Raw genomic sequence first — 12,691 nt, 5'->3', positions numbered from 1 at the left:
AGAAGTTAATGAACTTGCAGAACTGCCAAGTGTCTATATGTGAATTAATTTAGTGTTTCTGATAGGATGTGATCCACTAAAATGATAGCTGTTAAGTGGCTATGTATAGTCATATATATTAATTATACAGATTTATATATAAAATATGGTTTTGTTAATTATGATCAACACATTAATTATAGAATCTCTTCAGGTTGGCAAACATAAATTATTCTTAAATATGTTAGTTATGTTTTCAAATAATATTCTCAATGAGTGGGTGAAGTATCTCTAAATTTAAATCAATGGGTCCAATTGTTAATTTGAAAAAAGTACCACAAATATACGATAGTATATATATAATTCCTCTATCCTATGCATATAGATAGGACACAGGAAGACAGTGAAAATATTACATGCTTTTAAAAGAAATTTATGTATTTCTATCCACATATATCTTAAGAACCAAGCAGCATTTTAAGCTTTAACCTTTATTTTCTGTTTACTTAGCCTATTTTAGTAATTATGAACCATTTGAGCTACATGGAGTATGTCACAAAACGTAAATTTAAGGGGCTAAACTAATTCCAAGGTCCCTTCAAGTCCTAATACTTAATATTCACTAAAACTTGTATTAACAATTCTTGAGTATAGAAATTATTCACTTTCCTTTAGTAAGACTTGTACACCACAGTTATTTAATAAATTAAAAATATGCTTCAGTCTCCATAAATTTGAAAGCTAAACTTTTCATATAAGGATTCATAATTGTTAATTCCTATCAGAATCATCTCAAGATAGCTGTAAAAAAATCAGAGGGAACTAATAAGAGTTATTAAATGTAATGAAAGGGTAAAAAAGAGAGGAAAATAATTCTTTACCTAACCTCTAGTCAATTTATAAAAAAAAGGTTGCTTGTTTTAAGATTTGTAAATTTCTCAAAGCAGAATGAGTAGCACTGAATCTTTTTCCTGCCAAGATGCTACAGTTGTTTTGACCCAAGTTTCTGCTTTATTATCTTTTGTAGCTAAGGTAAAATCACATCAGCCTAGATTATTGGTTCTTAAAGTGTGGTCCCCAGATCAGTAGCATGGGGTCACCTGGGAATGTATCAGAAACAAAAATTCTTGGTCCTCTCTTCACTCCCCATAACTAAGGAACAGAAACTCTAGGGGTAGGGGCCAGCAATCTGGTTTAACAAACCCTCTAGCTGATTCTTAATTCCCCTAAAGTTTGAAAACCACAGCCCTAGAGTAATGGAGAAAAATGTGGATCTGTAAACAGGGCAGTCATCACAATTTATCCCTCTGGAGGTAAGGAAAAAAAAAAAGAGGAAACGTGGTAATTAAAATATGAAAATGAATGGAATAACGCAGAAGGAGTAGGATGGCAGAAAAAGTTGCAAAAAAAAAAAAAATCACCCAGTAAAACTCTCACCAATATTGATAAGATTTTTTTTAACATAACCAGTTGACTTCGCTTCATGAAAAATTAACTTGTAGACCCACTGTGGACAGTAATTTGTCTCTTCTATGCCCTTAGGGTAGAATTGGGATAATCATCTATATTCTCATCATCTGATCCCTTTAAAAAATTATTCACACTTACTTGAAATGGTTGGGATTAGAGGTTCAATCTGTAAGCTATACTAAAAATCAAATAAATTGGATTTATTAGCACCATACATCCCAGTAATCAGAGGCAGATTTATTTACAGTGGTGGCTGGGGTAGATTATGCTTTATTAGTTGGGAGTTAAATTTCAGAGTAAGTCTTAGAGGCAGTCTGGTCTAACTGAGCACAGTCTTTGGCTTGGTGTCAGTAAGGATTCAAATATATTATATTCTGAAACACAGAACCAATTTCTGAACCTCTGGAAAATTATATTAAAATGGGGATAATACGAAGATTAGAAATAGTAGATATAAGGGGCCCAACAAAGCCTAGAACATGGTAGGTATTCAATAAGTAATAGTCATTAGTACTGATAAATCTTGATTGACTCTTCCTTTTGTTACCACCTTCTATTTAAAAATGGTCATGGGGCAATTTTCCTCGAGGCTAAATTCATTTCTGAAATGACCTGTCAATCATGCTAGTCAAAATATTTTCTGAAGACCTACTATGTACTGAAAAGTAGGAGTAACTGCCCTTTTAGGCCATATCATCCCAAGCGAAATGTTTTCTATTCATCTTAAACTGTTATACAGAAAGTACAGTTAAGAGTGTTGAAATTAGTTAAGTAAAGTGAAGCAGGAGCCCTTCTTTCTTAGAGTCCAAAGTATAGTTCATAGGGCAATTTATAAATTTTCAAAGATCAGCTTTAGTCTTTCTTTATAGTGTTTCAATAGTCATCTGAACAAATAAATAGGATGGAGTGGGGCTAAGGTAGTAGTGGGAGAAATTAGTGTTCTCAACCACTTTCAACAGGGTACAGTGTACAGAAGGGAGGAAAAAACAGGGACGGAGGTTATTTATGAGTGATGGAGTTTTAGAATTCTATTTTTACCCCTGATGATAGCCTGGTTTACCCTTTTGGGGGAATTTACTCAACAGTGATAGATAAAATCCCATAATAACTCAACTGAACCTTCAGACTATTTTACCCTATTGAAATTTCTAGACTGACAATCATTGGTATAAATCACACTGCTAGTCTGAAGGACCTAGAAATAAAATACAGTTTCTGAAGTAAATTAGCAAATGATAAGTAAAGTTATCACACTAGGTGTGATACACACTAGGTGTGTACACAGTAGGTGTCTTGTATTCCTAAGTCATTATCTCATGATTCTGTTGTTTTATTTGCTGGGTAATTTTGTCACTTAGGTGTGTTCTTTTGGTAAGGTTGCTTACCAAAAGTGTTTGAAATGGGAAACTGAGGAAAATTTCTACAAAATGGCCAGGGTAAAGGACTGCCAAACTAAATTAGTCCCTCCCATCCCACTTAGATTTAAAACTACACTGAAGAAGAAGCAATCAAGAACCTAAAATGGATCTGCTATTTGAGGAGAAAGAGAAGAGAGGAAAAAAACTTCTACAACAGCCAATTCACTCTATAGAATTTGTTGATCAGATGGCTAGTGTGAACCACCACCAGGCTAAAGACTGTTTTATTAAACGTTTCTGCAATCAAATTTTATGTGCACAGATATTATTATTATTATTTTTTTTTTTTGAAATTGACAAAACACACATGTATACATGCACTTCAAAATATGCTTTCCTTGCCCGTAAACACTGTCTTTGATAAAGAAATAGGCATCCAAAAGACAGGTTTAGGGAGAAAGGTGTCACTCTTTTAAAATCCCCTCTGTTGACAGTGGTGGTGGCACCAATGACTGGAGGACTGGGATGCCTAAGTAAATGCCTCTGAGACAAAAATCTGTGTGATGCTTCTCCTCCCCTCTCATCATCAACCTCTGTAGTTTCTCAAGGCTAAAAACAAACAAATAAACAAACTCATTATGTTTTATCTTTGCACACCCTAGTAGGGTCCTCTATAGCAAAACTATATTGTGCGAGGTTCAGCGTTCTTGATTTTTTGTTAAATGTTGTGATTTGTAACATAGGATGTTCAATAGGACCAAGGAAATTGGGGTCAAAGGAAGGACCTGATTCTCGGGGACCAATGCAATGATAGTTGCAGTGTATTGTTTAGCAATGTAATTTATGGTTATTTCAGGAACAATGGCATTTCAGAAAGTGATGTTAACTTTAAAAATTCTTTTGTCACATGCAATATAGAAAATGATTATAAAATAAGTGATGCTACTTCCAAAAAATGAGACTTCATATAGATAAGAAAAATATTTCTTAAAAAAATTAAAGCATAGGATAGTTATATAGTAAGTATATAACAATTTGGTCATAGGACTAGGAACAAAATTTTATTGTGTAGCTAGAGAGGTACATGTGTTATAAAACTGACACTTCTGCATGTTCTTTTGGGCATCATCACAGGCTGGTGCATTATTACAGTTGTTTTTAATAAAAAGAGAGAATCTCTTACTCATACTTTCTAATCCGGGTATTATTCTTCTATTTTTTCTTTCACATTCTGTTAATACAGAATTTAAGAAGTTTAGAGTAGGAGGGAACCCTAGCTTCTAGTACAATCTTGTTCATGTTTCATATAAGGAAACCACCCAACAAAAGTGAAATGATTTGCTCAGGGTCAGGCCATACACTGGCAGAATTAGGTCTTATTATTCTTTCTCAAAGGCTCTTTTAAAGGTTAAGTAAACAGGGATTTAGTTTTGAGAATGACTTGTTTATCTCATTTCTATTAGATTGATTTCTTTTGTTATAAGCAAGCAAAATAATCAGCCACCACCTTTCTCTTCTCTATTTCTTCTTTTATATTTGCCGCCTCTAGGCAACAACTTCATCAAATCCACAACAAATCATAAATAAAATCCTGAAGAAGAGTATTATCCTACAGAATCATTTGTTCTAAGAAAAATAAAATACTGAATATTTCCAAATATAGGCGTCTCAGATAAAGACATTTGGCCTCTAATCAGATCAAATAAAGTAATCAGATTTATACCGTTATTCTGATAAAGACTAAAACCAACAAAATCACTTTCCCTCCAATTTTACACTTTGAGCGAATCTAGCTTTTAAATACTATGAACACTTTTCTTAGGGATTACTTTCTCTTTTCTTTACTCCTAATATTTCCTGGGAACAATGAATACTTGGAATAGAATAACACAGAAACTAAGTATAAAGGGGTAAAATGAAAGTACAGACAATGCCTATTCAATCTTAGAAAAAAGTCAACACTAAAGAAGAAACCGTATATTCCACTTAAATGAGTATTTTCTTCATATTCACATTACAAACTAACCTCACCGTAGCAGCACTAATTCATTACCAATAAGCTTTTATTTATTGGTAGATGCCACTGGCCTCAGTAAGACTATGCAATTTCTCACAAAGGATATTCCAAAGAAGGTAAAGTTTGGAAAACAATTTACCAGAAAGCACCAACATGGGAAACTCCTTGATTAAGGATGGAAAATTAATTTTTTTAGCCTAAATTTAAGCAAAACTCTTCCTGAAGGTGAACTACTTTCCTTTTGATCCCTCTCTTTAAATAAGGAACAATACCTATAAACCATTTTAAGCTTCAACAAGTAATACCTGGTGATCTTTACCAATGTTACGGATTCTGCAAAGGATAATGATTTATTCATCACTAAAATAAAAGAAGCAAACTCTTTTATGCTTTAAAAATATATGTTTAAGAGAATCTTGTTTTCTAACAACACTTTTTCCATGTTACAAACAGAAAATCATGCCATCCATTATGGAGATATTATTCTAAAGTTGAAATCAATGCTTTAATTTTTAAACCTTTTAACATTTTCATAGAGTTTACACACACCAACCCACATATTCTTTAATTTGAGAAATTCTTTCTCAACCCACATACTCTTAATTGGTTGCTTTAATTCATAACTATATAGGACCCTTCAGGGTTCAAGTATGGGACCTTTAATTTTTCAGATAATAATTTTTTCTTGGTGGTTATTAGAAAAATGACCTTAAAGTGCCTCCTTGATGTGAATAAAAAGAGAACTATGACTTTTGAGGGGGAGGGGTTGGGGAACTATTAAAGCAACTTTGTTTATATTTTCAGGAATAGTAATTACGCTAATTTCATTTTCAAACAATTATATTTGCTATTTTATATTCTTACAGCAGAAAATAGAGATGGTTTAGTTGTACTTGTAACCTCATAGCCCTTATGTTTTTAATCTTTTCCCAAATCATCTTAGTACCTTTTGGTCCCAAGGAAATCTGACAGACTCTGGGTCCCTCAATGGGGAATCAATGCTTTAAATAATCAGAAGTAGTGTTATCCCTTTGCTTAGTCTTGGATTTGACAAAATGCTAAATGAATTATTCATTAATAACTATACTTTTTCTCATTATAAACACTCATGTTAATAAATCAAAAGATTTCAGCAGGATCATAACCTTTTGCTATGGTTCTAGTACTCATTTACTCTTACAATGGCAAGGTCTTTGGATAAAAATAATAGTAACAGAAATAGTAAAAACTGACTAACAGTGATGATTTATTAAAGCTTTTAAACATGAGTGTTTTTCATTAGAGGACACAGTTAATCTAAAATAAACTTTGGGAAAATAACTTAACATCCTGAACTGTATTACCTCAGGAAAAAGACCAATACTTTTTTGAGGGAAGGAAGAGGGGGAGCTAGGAGGGCAAAGTGGTTTTGAATAGGGACAGGAAACTGAATATTTATACATTTAAAAATTGATATATACATATATTTGCATTTTGAGTAAATTCCAATGGGAGTCATTTGAAATTTCCTTGAGGTTCCCTTGGTGTCATAAATAGTTCAAATTAAATGTAACTATCTATGCATTTAATTGATCTATGGTAACTAGATCAAGTATGGTATCTAGGTAAAAGAGGAAAAAATTCACTTATAATAACAGATCTAAAATTGATACTACTGGGTACAGGAAAGTGTATACGGTATGTTTTCAACTGTATGTTTAAGAAGAATATCTGTATATATAATACATATGCTTGTATATGCAGAGTAACTCTAGAAGGAGACACAAGAAATTGGTAACACTGGTTGCTACATTTCAGTGTCTACCCATCTGGCCCATTTAAATTTTGTACTATATGCATGTTTTCCTTATTTAAAAATATTGACTAAATAAATTTAAATTACTTAAAAAATCATGTCAAATTAAGGAAAAAAAGATTATTTTTTTTAACATTATACAAGAAAATATACTAACACATAAACTGTTTTTCTACATAAATTTGGGTATGACAGAGTAACTGTGATCTAAAAACTCAATTTTCACAAGATGTGAAATTGGGAAAAACACATTTTCCCTGTACCTCACTGCTACAGTATTGTGGACTATGGATTGTCTCAACAGCATACTAACATCCCTACTCTCTTCCTCTAATGGGCTAGCCATGAGCCAATATTTCTCTATGAAATTCAAGAAATCTTTAAGGAAACTCCAGAAAGATTTTAAGAATCTTATTTGGCAGTGATAAATATTATACCTGTATTATTCTGTTGGCATAGAATCAATTTTAAATTCTCTTTGTGGTTTACTTTAGATTTTATCCTGCCAAAGATGTTTGGTGTTTTGGTAAAAGAGAAACTTCAAACTATGTGATGACTAAGCAAAGCTCTTACATAAAGCTTGGAATAAGATTTTACAAATAGTTCCAGTGAAAGACATTTGGAAATAAGCAGGAAAAAAGAAAATCTCACACTTATGAAAAAATTATTTCCGGAACACTACTTCAAATTTGCAATTAAGTCCTATTTACTTAAGTATTAAAATAAACCATAAAACAAATTCTAAAGGAATGATAGTACATACATCAACTTCCAATGGTAGCTGCTTATTAAAACTGAGTGTCTGAGTGTGTATTCCAATTTCATCCTCTTCAAATTGTGCAGCTCAGATAAATGTTTATTTTACTGAAAATATTTGCAAAATTACAATATAAATACATGATTATATTAAGATAGGATCACTATATATAATGTATTCTTATCCACAAATATAAAATGAATGCAGTAAATATAGTATACTCTTGATGAATTGTTAGTACACAGTGTTGTTAGTAAAGTACATACAACCTATTATTAAGCAACAATTATCTAGTTTTCAAATGTATATCTTAGGAAGTTTGCAGGATGGAAGGATACACTAAGTCCCCTAATACCCTTTTTGGTTGGTGAAAGTTAGTTCTTCTGCAAGTTTTGAAATAATATCATATTTATTTTAGCAATTGTTCTTAGGCTCTTCGCATTTCCTTAATTTGAACTTTCTTTAGTCTGGGTGTTTTCTTAACGATGCCATATCAGCCAATCATACTTTTAATTCTAATACAGTATCATGCACTGTCTTTTCATTACTAATTTAAACACACATCAACAATGAAACAGAATTGTTAAAAATTTTTTTGTCTGCACAAATTCCCAAAATTAATTTTCAGGGTATTATGGGGAATCTCAATTAGATATAATCTCAACTGTAATACTAACCTGGGCTAGAAATAGTTTTTTATTGATTCTAGTCCTGAAGAATACAAATATGAACTCTACTTTAAAATTCTTTGTTAAATGTATTGGGATTTGCTTCATAAACATCTTCTACCCTTCTCCATTACACTGATTTAATGGAAACTTGTTACTACGGCAGTTCCAACACAAACATATGCATGCAAGAGCTCACCCTACAGATTCTAACTACATAGTTATTGAAACACATCCCACCGGTCAAGTGGCATAAATGTACATCTTTTATATACAAAAGGTAAAGTGCATTATTAAATTAGTGAACTGACAGATTGTCTGCCTGGACCATATAGCTTTCAAATAGACAAATGTGAAATTCTCCCATTAGAACCAATTATTTCAAGAGGTTCCAATTAGCTTTTCCACCCTGTCATTTATTTTTTGGCCATGCTCTTTAGTGCAAATAAGCTTGTGTTTGACTCAAGTTTAAGGGACATGGCAGTTTGGGGCTTTAACAAGGAAAATTATAAAATGTGGCAGAAGTTTAATACTTTTATAATATATTGCACCTTTTGCATATAAGCAACAGATTAGTGCTGCTTTCAATTGGTAGGAGCACACTGCCAACGATTATGAGGGACCCGTTTCCAAATTTCATACTATCAGCTTATATTATTACAGTTTTGAGTCTGTACCACATTATGCTTGGATTATTATGTGCAAACATCATCAGTGTTTTAGAATTATATAGTGAACTAGTAATTTTGGTTACTAACTTTAATGCTCACTTTTTGACTTCTAACATCCAGTTGCCTTAAGAGTTTTATGTCTTCAAGGCAGGGATCCTATTATTTTGAAGAGTACCATGTACACTTGCAGCTCCATTTATGTTACAAATGACAATAAATAAAATGTATATTGCACAGATAAGAATAGTAGCTTATTTTATAAGATACATCTCAATACATGTCCTAATACCAGAGTTTTGGATTGGATCTTATTTGATTATGGCTAATGAATGACTGGAAATTTTAAGTATCAAAAAAAATCATAGCATCATTTCATTTTTCGGTGAACATTAACTTTGAAAAAAATGAAACAAAAGGACTGGCAGAAGGCTTAATGATTCTAAAGTATATTCAACTGCCGGTACATATGCATCTATCCAGTTTGTAGCTTTGAGATGGTAAAAACTCTGAAGTATACATACAATGTAGAAAATTTGGCTGCCTAACCAATTTTTCACTTAAATTATTAATGCAAAATTAAACTAATAATATTTATATACAATGAGTTAAAGATATTTAAGTCTGACATTGTATCGTGTGTATGTATATATATATAACACACATATATACACACACATAGATGTGTGTGTGTGTGTGTGTATATATATATATACATATATACACTCAAACCTTACCAGACTAAAAACCAAGAAGGAAATTATTTAGACTTAACAGATATAAATATTTTGGAAGGGAAGGTTTTAAGAGAGAGTATACAGTCACAGCAATAGTGATAGGAACACTCAAATACTGGAATATTCACAGCTCCAGTTTGCCAAAATCTGACAGGTTGATTATTATTAATAGGCACTATGATGGGCAGCAAAGCAATCAGTAGTACAGTAATTCAAGTGTACACCACTCCTTCATATACCCCAAAACTACTTTTTATCAAGCCTAGAATAGTTATTTTACAGTGAGGACTGTTTAAAGATCCTTGCTACTTTTAGAGTCTCAACACCCTCCATGAGCTATTAACTCTAGTCCTAACACCATCTTCTAACCTTCAGCTGGTCCATAGTGATCCAGATGGCCCACAATTATAATGAACTGGGGAGATTCCTTCATACTACTTGAGGAAACTGGAAATACAATCAGTAAGCCAACACCTGTATGTATGTCTAGGTTACTGCTTGCTTGTTCTTAAGTAACGTGATCAGTGAAATTAATTTTCTTAATTCATATCATAAAGTTTTCTTAGTGACCTTACTTAAGTGTATTTGGGGACAAACCTCTGGAGGGAAAACAACTGTTAAAATAATTGTGAATTACTTATAGCATATAAAAGAAGAGCTACATTCTGAACTCAATCCATGCAGCCAGCTCTCATCAATGAGAGCTATATTTGGGGGTTGAAATCAGTGTCTGGCTTTTAAACATGATTATATTGACTCATTGTGTGGGAGGTGAATAAAGCCAAGATAAAAGACAGTAATTTCTTTCAGATAAAATGCAGCTCAACAGATAAAATTTCAGTCAGTTAATACAGGGTGGGTTGGTACACATATACATTATATCCACTTGTTTAAAAAATTGCTTAGGTGTTGAAAAATTGCTGTGGCACTTCCTGGAAAGTAATTTTTAATACTAGTAAGTGGGTGAGTCTTGTGTAAAGTAAACCTTGTGTAAAGTATCATAAAGAGCACCTTGGAAAAATGCCTGAATTATTCTTTCAAATATGTTTATAACCAATCTTCAAATTATATTTTTCCAGGCTGAAATTGTACATTTATTCTAAATGCTTTTTAGAAAAAAACTTTTTTTTTTCCTGGAATTAAAACACCTTTAAAAGTCAGGTTTATACTGGAAGTGTTGAAATGGACTTCAGGGTAACAACTGCAAAAGTGCTACTAAAATATATTATTACAGATTATTTTTATATCAGGTAACTGGTGCACCAACCCTTCTGAAACAGTGTTAAAGCAGCAGCATAAAATATAACACCTTGAGTCCATGATGTATTTTGGGAAAGAACCTCTCACAACCTTCAAATTAGCATGAAAAGCTAAAATATCAAGATTTCCATAGCAAAGCCTCCCACGCAACAGTGACATAAAAGTAATTCCTGAAACTTTGGAAAGTCAATAATAATATATGGTACAATAATCAGAGGTGAAGATGGGATTGTAACTAGCTTAGAATAACCAATTGAAACTCTCTCATGGCATTGATATGGCAAGTATAAACTGTAGGGTCACCACAAAATTTGAAATTATAGAATACTATAGTAACTCTAAGATTCGATTCTTTAATGGTACTGTTTAATATTCAGTTACCCAATGGACATTTAATATATTTCTACTCGTACTTTTGTAAATAAATATATTTATAATAGAAGTCAGTTTCTGTTTCTGTGGTAACTGTCCTACAGGTAATCCTAGCAGCTTTTAATGAAGTAGGAATGGAATACTTTTTTGGGGGAACTTGTTAAATAGAAATTCACACTTACATATTAGGTATATGTATCTTTTTTTAGGCTTATGTCATACTGCAATGTTAATCTTAGTTATGGTATCTAGAAGGTCAGAATGTCACACTTTGTGCTGATTTGCATACTTCAATAGTCTGGAGCAGCTGAAGCAGCTAAACTATTTAGCTCTGGGAAGGTTGAAATTCCCATAAGAATTATAGTGTTTTATGGATAACATAACATGAGAATCAGACTCCTTGAAGTATAACTACTAGAGGTATTACTCATAACAAAGGGCCAAAAAAAGAGGAAAAATTTCTTCAAATGATTATGGATCAGTACTTTTAGCCAATTTATGATTTTAACTTTTGCCTGATGGAGTTCAATTTCATTCTAGTCGAGGCATTCTTGCTCTTCACCACTGGCCCTTCTGCCATCCATCCTCTTTTCTTTATGGCTGTTGAAAATTTTCCTCATCTCTTCTTCGTACTTGATAAAATTCTCCCCAAACCTTGTCCAAGCTTTGAATGGAACAGTAATAGTATTACGGTAAGGTGGCCTCACCTCACTTACCTTCAGGAAAATTCCATATTTATTAGAGCCCACATCAAAGTAGAACCTTTTATTGTCCACTCTGAAAGAAGTCCCCTCTGGGAGTTCGACTGGGTCATCGTCTCCACCTCTGCGTTCTTCTATGTCCCCTTCGCCATAGTCTTCAATGAGCTGAACCAAGGCATCCCGAAACTCAATCATCCCTTGTGCTGGGAGGACGATAGTCTGCTCTTGGCCCAAAGTGTGGCCAAAATAACCTATCATGCCAGTCCCCCGGATCATGGTTTGTCTTATCCTTAGGAAGCGACCCCGCTGATTTTCCTTTAGGTCTAGATAGTATTTCCTATTGTCCCTCTCTATGTAATCTGTTTTGAGGACACTGTGAGGGTGCTCTTCGGACCCCACAGAGACTGGTGGGGAGGGTGCTGCGTGCTTCTGTCTCCTCCTGGAGCTTTGCTCTTTGCCGTGACCATGCTCTTGTCGGTGGCCTTTCAGGCCCAGGTGGGCATAGTGGTCAATGAAGTCCCCTAGGCAGTCCTTCAGCTCCGCGGCCACAGACAGGGAGAGGGTCAGTTTACTCTTTCTGATATTGTCTTGCCGGCCTCTCCCTATCCAGACTTCGGCTATCTTTAGGAACCGGCCCCGGGAGCTTTGCTTCACGTCTAGGTAAAACCTCTTTTTCTGGATGTCCACCCTTTTGGAGGCCAGCTCCTGGATTTCAGCTGCGCCCCCGGCCTGGTTAGGGGTGGCTGAAGCCGCGTAGTGGGGGTAGTGGGAGTGCTGGGCCTGGGGATAGGGTCTACTCTTGCTGAGGCCAGAGCCCCCTACATTCTTGCCGCCGCGGCCACGGCCGCCGCCGCCGCCGCCTCCCCTTCGCCTGGCTCTTTCCATCTTCAGCTGCAAGTGACAAACAGA

At 34.0% G+C, this 12,691-nt stretch overlaps 1 protein-coding gene across 4 annotated transcripts in view; it reads right to left on the bottom strand.

Annotated features, from left to right (window-relative positions):
• Window positions 1-12,691, bottom strand: part of PURG (purine rich element binding protein G) — a 34,453-nt gene that overhangs the window by 21,320 nt on the left and 442 nt on the right. For 2 of the 4 annotated variants that reach the window (XM_082375035.1, XM_082375036.1), the window contains exon 2: window positions 11,798-12,673. In XM_082375035.1, the coding sequence (XP_082231161.1) occupies window positions 11,798-12,667 (870 nt within the window). In that variant the 5' untranslated portion in view covers window positions 12,668-12,673. Of the gene's footprint in view, window positions 1-5,321; window positions 12,674-12,691 lie in introns of those variants that run through there. The other 2 variants (XM_082375037.1, XM_082375034.1) reach the window with 2 other exon arrangements.

The sequence above is a fragment of the Balaenoptera borealis genome (genome assembly GCF_965194805.1).
Source record: "Balaenoptera borealis genome assembly, chromosome: 21".
NCBI lineage: Eukaryota > Metazoa > Chordata > Mammalia > Artiodactyla > Balaenopteridae > Balaenoptera > Balaenoptera borealis.
Note: the sequence above shows the minus strand (reverse complement) of the source record. Positions and strands in the feature narration are given on the sequence as shown.